The sequence below is a fragment of the Amphiura filiformis genome, chromosome 7 (genome assembly GCF_039555335.1).
Source record: "Amphiura filiformis chromosome 7, Afil_fr2py, whole genome shotgun sequence".
NCBI classification, from domain to species: Eukaryota; Metazoa; Echinodermata; class Ophiuroidea; order Amphilepidida; family Amphiuridae; genus Amphiura; species Amphiura filiformis.
In genome coordinates this window covers 50141185-50164431 of record NC_092634.1, presented here as the reverse complement: position 1 = coordinate 50164431, position 23247 = coordinate 50141185, and the positions used below count along the sequence as shown (strand labels likewise).

The following is a 23247-nucleotide window of genomic DNA, read 5'->3' as shown; positions in this document are numbered from 1 at the left end:
TTTTTATATGAAACTCATTGTGGTTATTGCAGTTTCGTTTGTGGTTCACTAATGGGCTCTTTTAGTTGAAATCCGTACACCCACTATGGAAGTCATAATCCCATTTGAAATTCACACTCCCTGTGTGGAAGATAGGGGTGTATGGATTTAAACTGGAATAGCCCAATTAAGTTTCTATTCATCGTCATCTATTCAAAATTGCACTTTCATTTTCAATTGTTGAATTGGATGTTGACACTATGGAACAAAGAACTGCTATGTGTTGTCATAGGTCAATTTTATTGTACTTTCATGCAAAATTAATGTGTATTTTACTAGAATTATAAAAGAAGATGATGTAAACAACCAATGTATGTATAGTTAGGATTTACCAGTGTAAGAAAGTATTATGGGCTAGGTTTAGCAATAAAGTATACCACCCACAAGTTGTGGTTTATTCTGTGAGCATGAGGGTTAATGACAGGAGATTCTAAAGTTGTGCAGTATTTTGTATTCCCTAAAGCAAAGTAAACCCTAAATTGGATAATATAATTAAGAAGTTGTAATCAAAATAAGAAGTTAAACTATGGCTTTACAACTTTAAGCTTGTAATATTACATGCATGGCTCGAAAAAGTGGGGAATTTGGGAAGCTTATTCTAAGGTAATGTTGGTATTTGGAGGGAAATTGTGTCTTTTTTGTATAAAAACATGCTATAAATTGTGGGAAATTTAGCTTGCTTCCCGGGAAATTTACATTTTTGCGAACCCTGATTGCATGTACAATAATATTCATACAATTTTCATCATTTCTATGATACTTCATATCTCAAATCTTCCAAATCATAAATTTCCCAATACTTAACACAAGATAAAGAAAGCAATGAGCTTCTGTTATGAATCAAACCTATCTCCTCTTTCATTGCATTTGCAATCGAAATATCAAAAAATGCTCAAATTCCCTCTACAGGAAACTATTAATGCATTTGATATGTTAACTAGCATCTCAATCTTGTTATCAATGTTGATTATGGTTTTCATCTCCATATCATAATCAGATCATTACTGTGATTAAACATGACCATATTGAGTTTCAGTGTTTTCAATTGTTAACATCCTGACATTAATAAGTGTACATACATGTTTCATGTAAAAGCTTGCTTCACTATCTTGACAGTGTTAACATTAAATAGCTCAAACCCCATCACAAACCAACATATTTTCAAGTTTAACTCCCTGGACACAACTGGTCATCTAACAGCATTTCTGATTGGTTGATAACTTGAAATGCTCATTTCAATTGCCAATTATGACTAGGCTCTAAACTATTTATGGTCAAACTTGCATCTTATTAATACCCTCCTTGATTGGTTTAAAATTGGACACAATATTCATTTTGGCCAATCGTCAGGTAGTTCTCATGGGGTTAAGGAGTGTGTAAGAGATAATCCAATAATTTTCACAAGATGTGCTTTTGTGTCAAAATAAACATGTTGTTGCAACATTCATTTGGTATTTCATGCTAAAAAGACATGTACCACTTCATGAAGTCAAAAATGGGCATAAATATTTCGGTCAACATCCCCACAAAATATATGTGCCGGTTTCTCGAACCATGGCTAGTGGTCAGACTTCCTAAGACATCAGGCTTACACCCAATATACTAGTGCTTACAATTTTACATCGTACGTCACCTAGAAAGATAAGTCAATAAAATGGATCCACATTGGTAGGGCTAGCCTGCTGGCTTAGGAAGGCTGGCGACTAGCCAAACTTAGAGAAATCGGACCTTAATATTTTAGCATGTTTTATGTTTTTGTGGCTTTGGCATGGAAGTTTTCAAAGTATGTCTCACTAATAATGTATCTGATATTTTCATTGTTTGCTACAGGTTGATGGATGCGTGACACCTAAACAACAGTCTTCACCAGAACATGTGTTACCTTCATCTCAATATCAAAAGGAACATAACTTTAAGGTAGGTTGCAACTTAATATTAGAAACACCTAAGCTGCTATTAAAGGTTACACCTATACCCACCTGTCTATTCTGGCCTGTAAAGCCCTTCTTAAATTAAAACCTCACTGCATTGGAACTTTACATCACATGAAAAGGATCATATGTGATGCGATCAAGCAAAATCAGTCGGAACTCGGAAATATTAATTTTGGTTACAGCCAAACAAAGGAAATATTTCTTTTTGTTTCCTGTTGTTTTGGAAACTCTTAATTGCTCATCTTTGAAACTGGTTGTTCAATTTCAATGGGGTTTTGTACAAAATCCAGTTTTGTAAATCCTATAAGAAACTGAAAATTTAATATTTCCGAGTTCGGACTGATTTTGCTTGATCGCATCACATATGTCTGAATGAAGGTTCAGGAAATATGTTATAAAGCAACACAGTGCATTAAGAATCTTCGTAAGAAATGCTCCCAGATGAAATGAAAGTTAAATAATAAGCAACATCACAGACAATGTAATATGACTTTGACAACCAACAACATCCAGATAGCAATATATTGTTGTAATGCTGTGTAGACAATATGTAAGGTAGCATGCATATATGGGCACACATAGGACAAATAACAGATGACCATATAAATAGAACCTGACATTCTGCAGAGTGTCCAACATTAGTGGTTCAGAATTGAGTTGCTGATGTTTGGAAGATGTATCCACTGCCATTTTGAATTTCTATACATTTCAGTTGAGAGTGTGATTACCTATATCTAGGCATACCCATGATAGGTAAGGGAAGAAAAACATTCATTGTGATAGTTTTCAATTGTTTTGTTCTTTCTTTGCAGGTGCACAATTTCAAGGGTCTTAATTGGTGCGAATACTGTGGCAACTTTATGTGGGGTCTAATAGCTCAGGGGGTGAGATGTGCAGGTGAGTTAACTGTCAATACACAATTCCAGGCATTCTGACAATATTTCTGGCATTTTATTGTAAGACTCCTATTTATGACAAATATTAAGTATCTGTCCTGACGCCCTCCTTATCCTTGGATATTCGCAAAAAGTACAATTATTTGTCTATTAGTCAGACTAATAACAATTCTGAGTTGTATATAAATACATTGTTATGTGAATATGGATACACAAATGTATCAAACATGCTCAACTTTTTCTGAGTACAGAGAACTTGAGATTCCTTTAAAATCAATTTCCCATCAACATTCAATACCAATCTGAGTTTGGCATATGAAATCTTCTGTTTCATGGCCTATGCTTTTATTGTTCAATGGGCTAGTCCATTTGAGCAGGATAGTGGAATTCCAACCAACTTGAGCAATTTAAATTATTCAAAATCCAACCATTCTCATCCATAAAGAGTGGAAGACTTGCGAATTATTTTGGAATTGCAAACCACATTATCAGGTTAAGACCAAATTGTTCAAAATGGAATTGATCAATTTCATCAATTTTAAACTGGAATTTAACATAAAACTAGTATAAATGTCCAGGTGGATTGAACACAAGGTACACCTGGAATTGGGATGGGATTGAAATCATCTCCAGTGTGTGGATTTTAAATAGAAAAGCCCAATTAGTGAAGAACAGAAATGTTGTGATTCAAAAGTAGGTAAGCACGGTATCAAAATACTATACGGGAGTTGAACCCCAGACTCTTCACTTTCTTTGCTTCTATCTCTTACTCCATAGATTGTGGTCTAGCAACACACAAGCAGTGTTCCAAACGAGTGCCTGCCGACTGTACCCCAGACAAGAGGCTCATCAAGAGAATTTATGGCGTTGATCTTACAACAGTAGTAAAAGCACATGGCCATGTGCGGCCTGTGGTCATAGACAAATGTATAGCAGAATTGGAAAGTAGAGGTGGGTATTAATTGAGGGTGTGAGGAGTTGATGTGGGATGATAAGGGTTCTGTGGCATGTCAGTGTTTTCATTATGATTTCCAGCTTGGTTCATACTGCTAAACAAATTAGCACAGTATATGATTGAAACCTCCATTTTGTCATTAGTTTCTTCATATTTTTACGCCACATCTTCTGTGTCAATATAATTATAATCATGTTGGACTAACTGTGAGCTGTGTCATACAACCTCAGGAAGAAACTGGGTCTAATCTTTGTGATCTTACATGTATAACACCTTGCTACCTGTATTCGGACATTACTACTAAAATGGAGGTCTGTGTCGGCTCTGCGTGCAGGCCATAGGCTTCAAACATTTGAAGTCCAAAGTTTTGAAATATTTTCTCAAAATATTAAGAGTTAGTGTAAGAACAACTGGATCAAAATAAGGCTTCTTTGTACTCATTTCATACTGATTCCATATATGGTCATAAAAATTTACAATTCTGAAATTTTCCTGCGTAATCTTGCGTAAAGAGAGTAAATCATACAACAGAAGTTATAATAGCTTCAACCTGAGCTGATAGATGTATCAATTGTTACTGGTATGATGGTTAACAGTGATGTTGCCTGCTTTGTCCATTTGGCTTCCTTGATTAATGACATCACTGCATGCTCCAGTGGTCATTGTATTAAATCGCGCATTGACTCAAAGAACTGGCATGTCAACATGCACAATCAAAGGCTGTACATCTGTACACACGCAAAGTAACTGCGACAAAATACTGACGTCACTGTCTGGAGGAAGCCAAATAGACTATAGGGTACTGTGCTTACATACTAATTCATAGCTATAAAAAGAAATCTCATACAATATGTAATTAAGTTGAATTATCAAAGAGTCTGTCCTGGATGCCTTACAAATTGGTATTTCTTGACTATAATGTGTGAAAATACCTGTTAGAGATGGCATCACTCATCTACCATACTAAATCACATACCTGTGGTTTACAGGTGCCAGTGTGACTCACATGTTTAAGTTCCTTTGTTGGCTTTCATGCAACACACCACTACTATCGATGATTCCCCATAGGGCCCCCATCCCTCACATAGCACCTGTACCTATCAACAGAATACCGGGTTGCAAACACCTTAGTAAATATTAATTCCAGAAAAGCATCAATTTCCACAGGTGTTCTGTGTTCTATTAATGTAGCAACATTTCCGTTTTAAGTCCACTGTAGTAATTAACTCTTAATCAATAGTTTCCTGTCGCTGTTTGAAGTTGGCGATGTGTGAGCGTGCAAAGAAAAACTTTTTCAGATGGACATTAATATTTTTTTTTTATTGTTGCATATTTTATTAATTTTTTTTCATTGCAATATTTATAAGCTGAGTGATATATAAGTTACATTCCTTGTCCTATCATCTATTCTGTAAATAAAGGAATAAGTACATGTATTTTTCACATTGTGTTGGCTGTCCTAATGGTAATTCTGTAAGCAAAGGATTCCAGGTAGGCTGCAAGGCTTCTTGAAGCAAAGGATTGTAGACAGGTGTGCAGTAATGAGGCAATCTTTTGAGATGTTGCACCATTATATTCAAGTTAGCTCAGTTAGTAAGATGCTGAATTTTGGTTCGAGTTAGTGCCCCCTCCAAGTCTCATTATTTCTTGTGAAAATAAAATGATACAGATCCCCCTGGAAAAATACTTGCTAATTGTTTACTCGGAGAGCTGATGTTGCTGCAATGATTAATTTCAGATGGTAGGCTGATCAGGGTATTGCACCTGTATAAAATTGTTTATGTTGTGTCTTTTGCAAATGTGTTTAGCGATATTGTTATGTAATTTTGTTTTTTAATGTATTTTGTATGATTGTCTGATACAGGGTTGGAGGCTGAAGGATTGTACAGAATTCCAGGTCTTCAAGATGATATTGATCTTGTCAGGCAAAGATTTGATAAAGGTAAGCAAAGTTCACAAATATACTTACACACAGTTATTACATGTGACATGATCTGATATGAGGTGAAAGGAGGCAATTGTGAAATTTTTCAACAAGGTATGCTAGGGAAATCAGAATTTTAGGCAGCAATAACATGTTTGGCATGATTGTGATAATGACTGTAACTTCAATTTCAAAATTGCCTCCTTTGGCTTGGCAGAATCAGATTGTGTCACATATGTCCTGTAAACACAGGAACACTGAAGAGAAATTGATGCATACAAAAAATGAAACTGAAAAAAAAAAGAGTCAAAGAAAACTAGGGCATGTCCTGGAAACCTCTCATGGGGTGGGGATTGAGTGTGTCGAAATGTGCCCAAAATAGGGGGATTCTTAACATATTCGACATACACCTGGTGTGGCTCAAACACCAAAAAGCCGGACATGCACCTGTACTTGGTGTTCATCTTAGATTAATTAGCACTGCTAGTAAATCAAAACAAGTGTTTGATGCTGACATATAGCAGGTATAGTTGAAAGTGAATTACAGGTTAATCTGACTGCTTAGATATCAAGACATGTGTAGTGTTATTCACATGGATGTTTATGACATGGTTTAATTAGGAATTAATTAAAATCTTTCCTCTTCGTGCAATTGTGCCAATTGGAAAGTATGGTGGATGATAACAGTAAGTGGAGGATGCTAGTTGTTGTCTTCATTGGGCCAATCAGGGGTGGGGGCATGGGCTCCCTCAGTCAGGACCCTTGCCCCTCTCTCTTTTTGATTTCTCCCCTCCAGCCTAAGGCTAACAAAAAACTAGTTATATCACCAATTGCTGTCTTTATAGTTCAATAAATACTTGGTATATAGATGATAACAGAGATGATGATAGTGGTGACGATGATGATGATGATGATGATGATGGTGATGATGATGATGATGATGATGATGATGATGATGATGATGATGATGATGATGATGATGATGATGATGATGATGATGATGATGATGATGATGATGATGATGATGATGATGATGATGATGATGATGATGATGATGATGACAATGATAACAGTGATGATGATGATATGATGATGATGATATGGTGATGATATGATGATGATATGATGATGATGATATGATGATGATGATGATGAAGAAGTGAGGGAATGGGATGGGATTTGAGGCTGGACAATGAAGAACATCTCATTCAGTAACTATTTGAATCTTGCTTTTGTCAGAATAAGAACAGGTTAACAAGTTGCTTCACATCTGTAATAAATTAACACCACTTATCTCTTTTATCCTTCCCATAGATGGCGAGCTAGCCAACATAGGAACCAAAGACTTCCCTGATGTTAACGCAATCACAGGTGCACTCAAACTATACCTCCGCCAATTACCCATACCTCTTGTTCCCTTCGAGGTCTATGACAAATTTACAGCTGCTGCAAGTAAGTTCACCTTTCTGTCTTTAATGTTTGTTTGCTCTTTCTCTTCCTTTCCCTATGATAGTGTCTGTTTTGTGTATGAATTGGCCTTATCCTAAGTTGAGCAAGACATCTTAAACTAAGCACTAAACCAATTCCTGAATAATCATGATCTGTGTGTGTTTTAGACATATATAAGGTTTACAAACAAAAGAGACTATCTGATAATAATTTTGTCACAATTAAATATCCTCCTGATAATTTGTTGGCTGGTGTGGACCATAAGAAAGGAATTACTAACAATTTGTCAACTATTCTGGGTAAAAAGCAGATGTATTACAAACTATTTCATTCTTTATGCAACCAATAAAAATGTTAAATCACTTCACTATAAATAGCCATTAAACTGTGGCCTGCTTTTTGTTCTCGTAATCCAGAGATCCAAGACGATACCCAGAAGCTGGAAGCACTACGTAATGCAAACAATGACTTGTTCAACAACAGACCTGCACACTACCACACACTCAAGCATCTAGTGTTCCATCTGCACAGGTATGTATGTCAGCCTTGAGGCATTGTAATGTCAGCCTTCAGTCTAAAGCAAGGAACATGCACTTTGATCAAATAAATCGGAAACTGGGCTGTTTGACATTTTGTACTTTTTATTTCAAAACTGAAGAGAGGAAATGTTCTTTAGCGCAGTAATCCAGCTGAGTGAAGATGATTTTGATCTCAGCAGATTTGTACGGAAATGGTGAAATGTTGAGAGCCAGTATGAATAAGATGGAATCGCTGTGTCTTCCCTTCTTTAATACATAATAGTTAAAAGTCTTACTATATGTGGATTTTCTCTGATGAAAAAGATAAACTGGTGTCTCACCAGTGGTTCAAAGCAATTAAGTGTAAAAAGTACATTGACTAAATTTGAATATGATGATGTTTCTTTCAATTGAAGAACAGAACCACAATGTACCATATTTGTTGCAATTTACAGCAGTAGAAATGTGTCAAGCTATTGTAACTTGATGTCCATTTAGTTTTCTTGTGAAAAAATAATCATATTATTGCCCAATTTGATGCCTAAAAGTGTATGAAAGGGGCATAAACTGGTGTAAGTTTAAAAAGCTTAAAATGAATCGTAGGTATTAATTTCAATCATTGCCAATCATAAATTAATCCGTTTTTGATGTCCATTTTTAATGTCCTTTATTGTAATATTTAATGCAATTTGGCTGCAGGGCCATGATTTGAAATAAATATAATCTTTGTTCTTATGTCCTTTTTTAATGTCCTTTATTGTAATATTTAATGCAATTTGGCTGCAGGACTGTGATTTGAAATAAATATAATCGGCTTTTTCTAAAAATAAATTGTAAATATCAAGCTTAAACATGCTACGAATCCAGTTAATCCAATCTCTCAAAATAGCCAATAGAGGATATGAACTAATCCCTTCTTTTGTTTGGGTTAGACATCCTTTCCAACACACAAACAAACACAAGTCCCCTGTGTGATTGTTAGACACTCTGGCTGTACTTTTTAAGGTAACCAGACACAGGTCACCACATGGGGTCAATTTCCTTTTTAAGGTGTGGGGAAGTACACTGCAAACTTTACCTGTGTATGCTGCCGGCACCTGAGAACAATTAGTGCAAAATGGACAGTTTCAATTGCAGTGTTGCTTGTACCGCAACTTTCATTCTGAGTGGAACTCTTCTGTTTAACCCCATGAGAACTACCTGCTGATTGGCCAAAATAAGTTTTCATTATCGACTGGACCAATCGGCAACATTGTTAGAATAATTTCACCACACAAAAAAATTGGGGTGAATTATTTGCAAAGCTCCATTCTGATTGGTGATTAAAGTGAAGATATCACATAATTGACCAATCAGAGACAATGTTAGATCGACAGGTAGTGCTCAGAGGGTTAAGTTAGGCCGTTTCAACATGAAGCGACTTTTGTACAAATGTTTGCGATATTCAGGCCCGTCATTTGGGGCATTATGTCATTGCTACTTGGAGTAATTTCCTGCCAAAAATACACCTTTCAAATTCTATTATGTAATATTACTTAAATGTGGTACTTTATCCTAATATCGATATCATAGAACCTGGGCACACTTTAGCATAAAACTGATTCTAAATGACCATAATAATATAAATATTTTTGATTGCACATAATATATTTATGGGTTTTTCATAGTGACGGTTACCAGATTACCATAAACTCATATATAGGCTGTGAAGTGCCTTATGCAATGCACCAATCTTGGGCAGTGGCATTGGTGAAAACAGCTTTACATTGATGAAATCAGGCTCATACGCAATGGGGTGCAGCCACCCCCCATAAATAAATTAGAGTCCAATTTTGAGGGTAAAAATGTCAAAGAATGTCCAAATTAGGAAAATCAAACAAAGGGACCACTTTTTCATGTTCAACTGTTCAAAATAGACTGCAAAAGTCCATTCCAGGGGTGAAGTAAAATGAAGGGAAATTCAGCAACTTCTGCCAAAAAATCCTGCAATGTCACTCTAGGGAAGATTTAGTAACACAGGATTCATCTTTTTAGACAATCACAACGCAACAAACCCTCCATTTCATTTTATCAATTAGAGCTTAAAACTGAAATGAGATTACTTTGCCGATAAAGTTTTGAAAGTTTAATGTTGTCTGCGCATATTTTAGCCAAGTCATACTTAGAGGCAGTAGTATCAGCCTATCTTTAAAAAGCTGAACATGCACCTGTTCATAATTAGCAAATAACTGGTCAAACTCAATTAGGAACATTGTGTTACATGTATTTTTGGTTTGATTACACATTCCCTGCAACACCCATATTTCTTGCTCCATTATGACACTGGAGTTAGTACTATATGGAAACCTGGGATACAGACCATCACAGGTTTGAAAATGTCCAGATTTGTTTATTAATATAGCACAGAAATTAAACTTGAACTTGACACATGTGTTAAGGTCAGGGTTTTTTTTTTTTTGGCTCATTAGTGTGTCTCGGAGAAGATATCTTACCTTTCCCAAAATCCTTTGCAACATGATATATCGCCTCATTTCATCAAATGACATTTCTGTAACATTGTACAGGTTCCCCTTTGATTTTATTGTGAGAATATACTGGTTAAATATGGGTTGATAGTCAAGAAATGAACATCTTTTGAAAGATCTGGATGTGTTCTTTTCATTGAGATACATTTCGATACAATCGACCCATGTTGCACTAGATGGCAAATCAGTACAGGAAATGAAAATGGTAGAAATGCAATGTGGGAAGTGTAAGACATCTTCTCCAGGTGTATCTCAGTTATGTACATACTGATGTAAAGCTCACTCAAACTGCAACTCTAACCATCACCTAGCTCCAACCTTGACCCAACATGGGTGTGCCTTAAATTTGATAATAAAGCCGACCTGGGAATAAATAGGAGAACCTGCCAATTTTGAGCTTAAATTTGTGATCTTAAAATATCCTCTTTACTTCACTTTGTTCAAATGGCTGATGATCATCTTTGTTTATTATACAATATGCACTCAGGTTTGATATAAAGCAGAAGTAACATAACAATAATGAAATCACTCTAAAAAATTGCCATAAAAAGAGGGTTTCTTCATTTCCATGATGCCGTAGTGTTATCCCGTTTCCAGTAAAACAACACATTAAACTTTACACGATGACTTCATCGGAAACATGCTTTATATCAACCCCGCATAGGACACAACCATTATAATTTAGTGGTAGAGAGTTTTAAAACCATCACTTTTATGTTTTCTGCAAAGTTTGACTAAAAAGGGATTCTCAATAAAATTTAAGATTTATTTAGCATGCCATCATGAGATGGTGAGATGCGTACATTTGAGGAAATTAAAGATTGGGTTTGGTATCCTGTACGAGGTACTCATTATTTGCCATCATGGTCAAGGGCTTATAAGTGGCTATTTTAAGGGTTGTGTCAAGTGATTATGAAGCTCTCGTTTGCTTTACAATCACAATTTGGAAATCTTGTAGATTCTTTTAACTCAAGCTTGATTATGGTACACATCAACTCATCATAGCTTCAGATAGAGTGCATGGAAGGCAATTGGTATAGTTGCTTAGATTGATGATGATGAAATTTGTTGGCTTCTGTAACAGTCTGACAAAATCATTGTATTGTGATTCTACCTGAATGGTGGAATGGGTTGGGAAAGTGGAGTCTACAACCAAAATTATGAGTTTCTTGTTTAATAGTTTTTCTATCATACCTCACTATCATTTTTGAAATAACATCAGAGAAAATACTTACGTGGCAGTGTAAGTGTTAGCCAGTGTTGACACTTTGTGTTGTGGTTGCAGGCCTGATGTCTCAAGTATTAATGTTCCTTGATTAGAGTCTACACTGCATGTCATGTGACTCCTATTGGAGGTATGTCTAACTCCAAGTTTCCTTATGTTGGATGTTGCCCCAAATTGGGCTATTGCAATTCACCTTTTCGGTAAATCCCATAACCCTTTGCGAGTACACCTGAGAACTTCGTCATTTTACGCCACGCCGACTTGCAATGCAGATAACGATGTCCGATAAGCGATGTGCGCGTATCGGCGCAGATAGGCGTGACGTCAAATGACGAGGTCTCAGGTGTACTCGCAAAGGGTTGGGGGATTTACCGAAAAGGTCAATTTCTTGACTATAACCATTCTATTTACTTTCTCCTTTTTGTTTTCCATTTGTGCAGGATAACAGAGCACAGGAGTCAAAATAAGATGAACACAGAGAACTTAAGCATCGTGTTTGGGCCCACCATGCTACGAGCACCCAACGACCAATCAGTAATCGATAACCTATACATGCTCCAATTCCAAAAGAAACTTGTAGAACTAATGATTGAAAATCACGATTTTCTATTCGACAAGTAAAACTAGTGGTGATAGTTGTTTGACATAGGGCTCAAAATCTACACATTGGACCTCATTTGTGGCTGTTTTAAGAAGTATTTCATCGTAAACATTTCTTACAGTGGCTACATTGATTGTGGTTTCTGATAATGAAAGTATGCAACACTATGGATCACTATGGCATAGTTCAATAACCTCAATTCAACAACCATAGTGCAAAATTTGACCTCAAGTTGCAGAGTATGAGTTTTTGTACCCAAATTTTCAAAGGTCATTCAATGAATGTGCAAATGTATTGAGGTCAAAGAAATGTGTCCTTGATGGATGAGCATATTGTGGATCCTAGTGCAAGCTTTACATGTCATTTTGCAGAGCTGCAAACTGATTACTGGTTGTCCATATTTTGTACTGATTATAAATTAATGTTGTTCTGTGAAATACAGATGTTATTTGTACCGATAATAATAAATCTTCAAACTACTGCAATTAAAGGTAAAATACAGATTTTTGCACGCAAATGTGCAATTTGTGCAAGTAAATGTTTGCAGCTCTGATTCTCCATCATGTTGCTTGTGGTGTATAAAAGATGAACAGAGAACTGGCCAGTCTGAATCTTAATGTCAGATAAAATATATTTCTTTTCTGGCATTGGATATTGAAAGGACAATGCTACAGTCATATTGGCCTTTGGAAACACTTGATTTTGAGCCCCATTGTAACTACTTTCACTTTATTTTGTTGATTGGAAATATTGTGTGACAAAGGCTGTAAGTGCTTTGGTATTACCATGTACTTACAGCCTTTTTTCATTCAATGGATGATAATGTCGTCTACCCAGCTGGTGTTATTGCATACATTGGTAGCATCACTGAGGAAGCGTGGACCAGTGAAGAGAAATCAGCCCTATACTGCTGAATAAAGTGAAAGCATAAATTATACTGGTTTGTGAGAAATAATAAAACTAAAATATGTAAATTGGGTTTAACAATTATGTAAAGTGTATAGATTAACAATAATAAGGCATTGGTTTTAATCTACTAAATCGGCATTCTATTTACAAAGTTGCTTTGAAAACAAGAAGAAAGAAATAATGAAGGAAAGTATACTTGGTTCCAAATGCAGGACTTCATGCCAAATATGGACATAAAAGACTTAAAAATGAAGATTCTCTATTTAATGTAGTGTCTTACATCAAATACTTTGACAAGTGTCTTTACGAAGTTTATGATGAGAACACGGATAGTGCATACCACCGGGGCTGCCTGAATCCCCTGAAGTCGTAGAGCTCCCCATCATGAGTAATTTGGTTCTTGGTATAAAGAATCAAAGATGGGACACCGCCGAATATACATGCTCCATATAGTGTTTGGTGACCCGTGGCAGCATGTTATATGAACAGAAGTGTTGTAATATATTATTTTCTCAAAAACTCCTTGAAAGATATTACATATATGTTTCAACTTTAGATCTTGGTTTTTGTGGGAAGGTCCTATAGAAGTTATGTTTAAAAACAAAATTATATAAATTTGCACTTTTTTTTTCATCAAAAATTCATCTTGCTCTCATTTTGTGAGTCTCTAGTAGTATATAATACAAAATCAAGGTGATGTATGTGTTGCTACATGAAGTAGTATTTGTATATAGTGGTATAATATAGTAGAGTATATACTGATTTGACCTTTGACCCCACCCACCGGCAGCTGTTCAGTACTGATCACTTCCTGTTATAAATAATCGCTTCGGTTTTCCTCAAGTCCAGGCAAAATTTTGCTTCTTAAATTTCAAAATATTTCTCAAGTTCCTTCTATGCATTGTTCAAATATATAAAAGATGGAAACTTTTGTTGCTCTTTTCTCAATTGTAAGTAAAAACTTGCACTCAATAACTTGGTTTCTAGTGATAGAAGCAAATGTATGGGGCTGTTCCAGTTAAAATCCATACACCCCAGTATGGAGGACACAACTGTAATCTCCCACATAAGGGGTGTAAATTTCAAATGGAGTCACCCATTCAGGTAACCTTGTTTGAAATTCACACTTCCTGTGTGGAAGATGAAGGTCATGCCTTCCATACAGGGTGTAAGGATTTCAACTGGAATAGCATATTGCCTGGACTAACAGGTATCAAGCCCAAAAGGGAGTACCTCTGTCAAAGGTTGTAAAAAAAAAGTAGCAACACTTACAATGTAAAACAAAGGTCTATTCAATATAAATTTTGTTGGTATTTTTGTTATTTTTTGAAATATGTTTTTACAACACGATCATGTTGATATGTTGAAAATGGACTAGTTGTGAAAACTAGCCAAAAACATGCATCACCCAAGATGGCATAATACTTGGAAACAACTCTCACAAATTGAAAACATTCTTTTACCATTTTGGTTTTGATGTAAAACTAAAAACAAGTGGGGAATATCAAGATATTATTTTGTTATAAGAAAGTTGTTTTAACAGTGGTGCATAATAGACAATCACTGATAATACAAGTTTACTGCTTTACTTGTTGAGTATCTTTCAGAGTCATATCATACTAACAGATAATGCGATTGAAAGACATCACTGGGTGATCAATTGTTGGCGCTGTTTGTACGAACGCACCCAGGAATTGTCTCTAGAAGACAAAGTTGCTAAGCAACTTGCATTAAAGATGACTCTGGTTTATCTGACACTGCTATCCTAACTAATGCTAATAAAAATGATTGGTTAGTCGCTGAAAAAATGGGCCTTTTCAGGAAGACCTTAACGAAAAACACTGATCATGCATGCCATGTTGATTTCAATGTGTATTCTACCACACATTAGAGATCGCATTCAGTATTCAATATGCTGCTGCAAGTAAGAGCAATACAGTTGTGAGTACATGACTGATGTAACCAATCGTGTCACCCAACAAACTTGTCGAACAAACTGTTGACAGTGCTGTTTACCGCACACAACATCTTCTGAACTAATAAATTGCTGAAAAGGTCTATTGAGCTACCGAATATAGATGCAAAAAAATCATGTAAGAACCACTGAATATCTAGTTAGTATGATATGACATTAAGAATGATACAGAGTGTTAAGTCATGTACACAGACCAGGATTTTGCTATATGTTGTATAGTTTTTTGACAGAAACATTGCGTCGACAGGTGTACATAGACTATGTTAATTATTACTAAAATGGGTTTACATATATGTTGCAGGCAACAGAACATGTGAACAACAAACTCAGTTTTGATGAATGTTATTGTTGTGATGTTGACACTGTTTTGTATGAGGATGCAAGACTATCGTGAGTGTTTTACATCACTTACGATAGCCGTGCATTCTTGCGACAAAATGGAAAGGTTTTATTATTTTGGCATTATCGTTCACTAAAAATGTGAAAATATTACACCACACAATTTTAAGTTTGTGACTTCATTTGTTTCATATGGACCATTAAGTTAGCGAATATTTGAAGAATTCAGGTGCAAAATGTGATAGATCCAAAGGCAGCCTTGTGCATTGGGTTATTCCATTTAAATACACTCTACCCCTGTGGAAGATTTTGGAAATATCTGCCACAGAGGGAGTATGAATTTCAAATGGAATGACCACATTAGCAGCTCCATATGAAACTGACTCTCACTCTGTGGAAGATTCTGGTTGAATCTCCCACAAAGTGTGTGTGAAATTCAAATGGAGCTGCTAATGTGGTCATTCCATTTGAATTTCATACTCCCCATGTGAATGATATTTCCAAAATCTTCCACAGGGGTAGTGTGGATTTTAAATGGAATGGCCAATTTTGTGTTAATATTGTTATGTTATACAATGAGCTACTTTGCAATTACAAATTAGGGTGCACTAATTAGGCCTAAAAAAAAATGTTTGATTGGCGTAACCCGACCTACCCTAAAATTAGGCCCTACCCTAACTTTTTTTATTTATTTTTTGCCCAAAAAAATAATAAAATTTAAAAATCAAAAATAAATAAAAATAAATAAATTTTAAAAAAAAAGAAGAAAAAAATTTCCAAAGCCTTTATCAAACGACATTTACAGCTTAAAAAGTAAAAAAAAAAAAAAAAAAAAAAGAATCCCGACCTACCTACCCTAAAAATTTTTTTTTATGTTACGCCAATCAAACAATTTTTTTTAGGCCTTAGGGTGAATGTGGTATTGAAAGACTGATCATTATAAAAAAGGGAAATTAACACAAACATATAAAATCAGATTTTCAATAACAATATTGATAAAAAAATATAACACAAGGCAGCTATGATGTATAATGTCGTTTGGCAGGAAAAACCTTGGGCCCTTGAACATGTTTAAAACAAACCTGCCAAGAACTTACATAGGTGGTTTAGTTTTAAACATGTTCAGGGGCCAATGACACATAAGAGGTTTTTACTGCCCAACGACGATATCGTAGTTCATTTTTTTGCCTTTGTGTATTTGCTCCTGATAAAGTATTATTATTGATGCATTGCACAGTAAAGATGCGTACATCAATAAGGCATCATCAAGGGTAAATAAGTAATTGCCGAAAAGGTGAATTTGCACCTGAGCATTTGAAGTTCATCAACATACAGAGGCAAGTGACCTGTGGTTTTCCTGTGTAGGAATTTGATTATTTACAGGTTGTGAATTGTTTGATATTGACATGTCTTTGATTTCCCTCTTAATTATGACCATTTCGTCTTGAGATTTATATCTCTAAATTGATGGCTATGACCATTTCATTTTGAGATTTATATCTCCAAATTTATGGCGTTACGAGAGTGGACATCATCAGTATTAATGTCTCACATTTGATGGTGACATTTTTCTATCCGATTGAATTAATAAAACCAGATATGTTGATACACCAGTTAATATTTTGATTTTTGACATAGCATATTTCTTACTTTTTAAAGTGAATTTGATTTTGATTTGCATTGAAAAGAATAATCAATAATGTATTGGACAAAACAAAGTTTTTAGCCAAATTGTTTTATAACTCAGAAAAGTTTTTTTGTTTTTGTTTTCTTGTAGAACAGATTGAATTAAGTAGCAAAGAGATGATTAATATATTTATTGATCTTGTTTGAGATTTGAAATCTAGATAAATATATCACTACATGAAGAAATGAGTAGCATTGCTTTTGCGATATGTAGATCGAAATTAAGATCAATGTTAAGATTTTGATTGGAGCTCAAGATTGATATAAAATTGGATCGATTGAGCCCATATTTATTGGTAGAGCTATGAGTATCCAATATTTTAAAACTCATAGCGAGACCAATAAATATTGGGCGTAAAGCATCCAATTTTATCATTATTATGTTTTGGATCCAATATTTTCACACACTTGGATTCATCAAAACATGATAATGCATAATGATGGATAATATCGGTTTGGTGCTAACATGAAAGGCAAACTGATTGTCATGATTTAGCACTTAGGCGACGAAAAAAAGAAACACTGTTCTACAGGCGGACGGACCTTTCATGTAGGATCGGTCAGTCGGCATTTTTTTTATTTTAGAAATGACCCAAAAAATCACCAAAATCTGTAAATAATTTGCAATTTGAGAAAATACAAAAAAAAATGTTGTTCCTGAAATTTCCAAAATTTGGGTCGGCATTCATTTGTACAGGAAAATTTTTTCCCCAATTTGTTCAAAATATGGGTCGGTCGGGCCCGTAGAACAGGGTTTTCTTTTTTCATCGCCTTATGGTATAATGGCATAGGTTAGGAATAAAACTGGTTGGATTTAACATGGCTCAGGTGGAATCTATCATGCCAGTTACAAAGGAGTAATTGTAAAATGCCAAGAAATTAGACAAGATCTTGGACTATCAACCATCTACCATATTGGATTGGCACTCATGGGAGTAAAATAGTGTACCTATTTAGGCCCAAAATCAAACAATATGTAGTGCTTGGTGCATGTTAAGCAACGCATCACACAGCTCGCAAGCAAACACATACTTAAATAAAAGTTTGCCGGATGCATGGCATAAGGATGTAAAGGTACATTACTTTCCATATGATGGGTAAAAACCTTAAATATGACAAAATCTGGTTCAATGCTTAAATGAAAATCTAGACTCTAAAATCTGATATGGCAGCCAAGACACAAAGTTGGAATTGTTTGTGACCATAAAGCCTAATCCAGCAAGTTCCTTAAGAGATTTAGCAGGTTAAAGGTGTTTTGCTTGTATTTTTGTTCATCTCAGAATTAATAATTATTTCAAAAACTTTGTTGTAAAAGACAGCTAAGGTTAATGAAATGATAAAATATTATATAATTTCATTAAAAATAAGCTAGATACTTAATTACGAAGCAACTTATACATAAACCAGCTAAACCAGCTTTGCTTTTTTACTTTTTCTATCTGATTTATATACCCAGAGTAGTTAAAGACAACAGTATTGGGTTGTATAATGTGTGCGGGGATTTTTTTTTTAAATTTTTTTCAGAGTAGAAAGGTAAAATAAAACAAATTATAACTATATTAAAGGTGCTTTTGGTGTCTTGTAAAATCTTGAAAAGAAAATTGTAAGAAATGGTTATCTTCTGCTGGCAACCCTAATTGAGTGTACAGGGTACTTATTTTCTACATTTGTAACACAATAGTAATGTAGTGCCAGTATATTGGTTGTGGCCAGTGACAATGTCACCGAGTATGTATAGAAAGTATGATAGCCAATCAGAATCGATCAGGAGTCGTTGTTATTCAACTCATGAGATGTGATTGGTTGTTTCAATGTAAGGTGCTATGTACAATGAATGTGTGGAATGCTCCTGTAATGTTTGATTTGGGTCCATTTTTTATAAGTATGTTGTTCCTACTGGCAACAGGCACGGTTTGCGACATTTACTCACCTCTCATGCAATGTTGCTGTCAGTGGCTTGTTGTCCTCCATTAATAGCTCCTAGTACAGTAACCAAACAAGGGATCAGGAGCAACATTTTTGTTCATGTTATGGTAAGTCGCTCCTGGGCCAGATGCTCTTAATTTGTGACTTGTTAAGGATGTAATTGATGGGTTAGGTTTCTGTCTATGTATGTGTCACTTATGGGTGCAACAGTGATTTGATGTCACTCAAGTGTACCAATTGGTCATGGTAAATGACATATACTGCATACAAGTGTTGAGTACACTACACAGACTAAAGTTTCATACCGGTAATTTGGTTCATCTCAAGTTCGGTAGTGACATCAGTGTTTCTTTTTGGAGTTACGCCGTAAGCATGGCGACAAAACCACCCTTGTATGTGTGTGTGTACACTCTACATGATTAACTTTACGCACACAATTTAATAGTGTGATTGTCACTATTGAACTTGGAAGTGAACCAATGTTTCATACCAATTATGTGTGCTTGGCATATGCCTCATACTTGCAAATCATGTGGCACATCCCAGGATTACTATTTACATTAATCCAGTATGTGTCAGAAATCTCAATGGTATAATTTTCTGCGATTATCATTTTCTGCAATTACCTGCTACAGTTTTCACTGATTTGCCTCAAGTTTGGCAACATTTGCATATTAATATAGTGTCATGTTTAGAGTCGACACAATATTAAATTAATGATTGGTCCTGTTACATTTTGTTAAGTTGGTAATTTTCTTTGTTTTGATTTTGGTATTCTGCTTCTTGTGTTGTAAGTTGCATCAACAGGGTTGGAGCTATTTTGCTCATATTTTGTTCAACTCAGATTTAATATTTTAAAAACTGTTGTTGTTGTTGTTGGTTAAAAGGCAGCAAACAAGAAAAAAACTGCTTCTTCTTCACAATGCCAGGCTAAAATGTAGTGCCCACTGGCTATTTGGATCCCTGTGTTCCCCCTGCATCCCTGTAACCTATTTCTCATTCCAAAACAATGTTCACTAAATTTGTCCACTTTCACACTTATTTCCACTCTTTTTTCTAAATTTTTAAAAGAAAATCCCTAATTTTGGGCCCCTTGGGTCTGGGCCCATCTGACCATGTGGTAAATCCAGCACTGTGTATAAGATTTGTATCTTCAACAGGGTTTGAAATGTTTTGTTCATGTAGCCTATACCATGGCATTTTTCTAAGGGTTATTCGCATTGTATTCAATCTCACATTGATATTATCGGTTCCAACATAACAAAACGCTGTTTGCCTTGGGTTTTTATATTCAATTAGTAGAATTGATAATACACAGAGATTACTTAAGTTAGTTTAGAATTTATATTAATAAGTTATGTTTTTACTTTAAAAAATGCATATTATAATAATTTAATAATTTACATTTGAAATTTACATTTGATATATCAGAGTTATGTTGAGGAGATTAAACTTCAGTTGTATTCGGCAAGATAGTGGTGTTAAAAAATTGACAGATGTTCTGTGTAGGCACCAATCCACATAATTAGGAACTATTGTCCTAACTGATTGATTGGTTAACTCATGTGGTTGCTGATTTGTAATATGAAAATGAAAAGAACAAAATTCAACAATTTGAAATTTTTCTTGAAAATTCTAAAGTTTCCAACAAAAGCAGACGACATCTGCACATAGAGGCATAGTCTGCCAGACTGCCATCCATAGTAAAAACAGTGTCTGCTTTCTTGATTACTAGATTCGCATACATATTGGTTTGACTCAATCTTACAGACTTGAATGTTTGACTTGTGTTTTTAACATCACTATCTCATTGAAGTAACGCTACTGTGTACGAGCGTAAAACACATGGAATATTTTGTATAAATCTGTACAAATCGCTATCATATTCCATTCAGTTTAGTATATATAGCAGCCTACAAGACCAATATGGTTCAAGAGATAGCTTCAATACATGACTGCCTTGGAATGAGCAAATCCCTGATATAATTTGAATCCCATTTTAAGGTTTTTTCTGGTATGGTTTGAACCATAATCAAAGTGAACCCAACACAACCCCAATGCATACTCTATTCCTATTCATGGATCATAACAGGTGTTTGGTTCATTCCATGTCATTGTATCTGTTCCATTGTCATGAATGATTTGTAGCAGGTCCACTGTTTATGTCCAGACATTATTTGAAAACAGGGAAACGGCAAATTTTATCTTTTTGATATCATACCAGTAGTTTTCATTCATAAAACAGAAACTACCTTCAGATCTTACATTTGTGTACATAAACCTTCATTTCAGTATAAATTATAACAATAAACTACCACAAGAATGATAGTAACATCATCAAACAGTCAGTCATAGATGGCATACAGTAAAAACCATGCATAAACCAGTGGTCATGTTTTGTAGCTATCCCTTGCCAAATATACCCATATTTTTTACCGATTTGATTGATAAGAACTTGTTTAAAGTATTAATCTTACAATGTCAACATATGACTTGATATAAAATGCCTTGTTATTAACGTGTATATGTACTAATTGTCTCATTTGTATGAAAAAATGAAACCATGCAAATAAATGTAAAATGTATCACAATTACAATTGAGTAAGTTTCAATTTTGTCCAAGTGTGCATTAATAATATGACCCAATTTTTAATAGTACAGGTATATTAGACATCCTCAATTAGAGGATGTACAGTGTACAGTGCCACTTAGAAAATAGTGTCAACCAAGTACACTATGTACCACAATGGCCTCATCCCAATGGCATAGTTCAATAACCTCAATTAAACAATCAGAGTGCAAAATGTGACCTCAAATTGCAGAATATGAGTTTTTGTACCCAAATTTTCAAATGTCATTCAATGAATGTACAAATGTATTGGGGGTAAAGAACTGTGCCCTGATAGATGAGCATGTTGTGGATCCTAGGGGTAGTGCCACTCTATTATAGGGGCATGCTGTTAGTTTTCATGTTCTGTTTTCTAACTTATATTAAGGGATCTAAAATGAGCGTTTATTAACGTTTCGACAGTATTTTTTGTGGGACATGAGAGCACCTCAGACCTATCGAATTGCATTCTGAATCTGAAGCATGTCTTTCTGATATAAAATAATTTTCATTTTTTGAAAATCACAATATAATACAAATTTTATGACAAATTATAAAAATTTGATATTTTTCAAATTTTTGATATATAACAGTACTGGTAAATTATATAAATCTAATGATATATTCTTAAAGTGTATGTAGCAGGGAGGAAAAGCCGACGGTCAATTGAAAATTTTGACCTTTCATATTGAAGATATGGATTTTTTTCCCCAAAAGACCTAATTTTTTTGGTGTTTTGGGAAAAAAATCCATATCTTCAATACGAAGGTCAAAATTTTCAATTGATCGTCGGTTTTTTCATCCCACCTACATACACTTTAAGTATAAATCATCAGATTTATAAAGTTTACTTCAAGTACTGTTTTAACTCAAAAATATCAATTTTTAATGATTTGCCATAAAATATGTATTAAATTGCGAATTTCAAAAAATCAAAATTATTTGATATCAGAATGATATTCTTCGTATTCAGAATGCAATTCGATATGTCTGATGTGCTCTGATGTCCCAAAATAAATACTGTCCAAACGTTCATACCCCACCCCTTAAGACCACCATTAAAGCCATAAGTTTCCAAATTTTGAGTTATTTTGCTCCAGCGGTTTTGATATGAGAAGCAAAAATGTGTATAATGCCCCATAAGATAGTACATACACTTACGGTGTGCGTGGTTACCACAATGCCCCATAAGGTAGTACATACACTTACGGTGTGCGTGGTTACCACAATGCCCCATAGGATAGTACATACACTTACGGTGTGCGTGGTTACCACAATGCCCCATAGGATAGTACATACACTTACGGTGTGCGTGGTTACCACAATGCCCCATAGGATAGTACATACACTTCCGGTGTAGTGGTTACCACAATGCCCCATAGGATAGTACATACACTTCCGGTGTGCGTGGTTACCACAATGCCCCATAGGATAGTACATACACTTCCGGTGTGCGTGGTTACCACAATGCCCCATAGGATAGTACATACACTTACGGTGTGCGTGGTTACCACAATGCCCCATAGGATAGTACATACACTTCCGGTGTGCGTGGTTACCACAATGCCCCATAGGATAGTACATACACTTCCGGTGTGCGTGGTTACCACAATGCCCCACGTTTTTGTTCACACCATAAACACAAAATATCTGGGGGGTTAAATTTCACTGGGATAATGAGAAAAATATGAGCTTGATTCTCATACTTGTATACAAATATTTTAGAAGGTACAACCAA

At 35.1% G+C, this 23247-nt stretch overlaps 1 protein-coding gene across 1 annotated transcript in view; it reads left to right on the top strand.

Annotated features, from left to right (window-relative positions):
• LOC140157283 (beta-chimaerin-like) overlaps positions 1-12819 on the top strand; it is a 127652-nt gene extending 114833 nt beyond the window's left edge. Inside the window, 7 exon segments of the mRNA XM_072180425.1 lie at positions 1870-1956; positions 2786-2870; positions 3647-3820; positions 5689-5766; positions 7063-7200; positions 7614-7728; positions 11906-12819. Coding sequence (XP_072036526.1) covers positions 1870-1956; positions 2786-2870; positions 3647-3820; positions 5689-5766; positions 7063-7200; positions 7614-7728; positions 11906-12086 — 858 coding nt within the window. The 3' untranslated portion in view covers positions 12087-12819.
• Positions 12820-23247: the final 10428 nt, after the last annotated feature.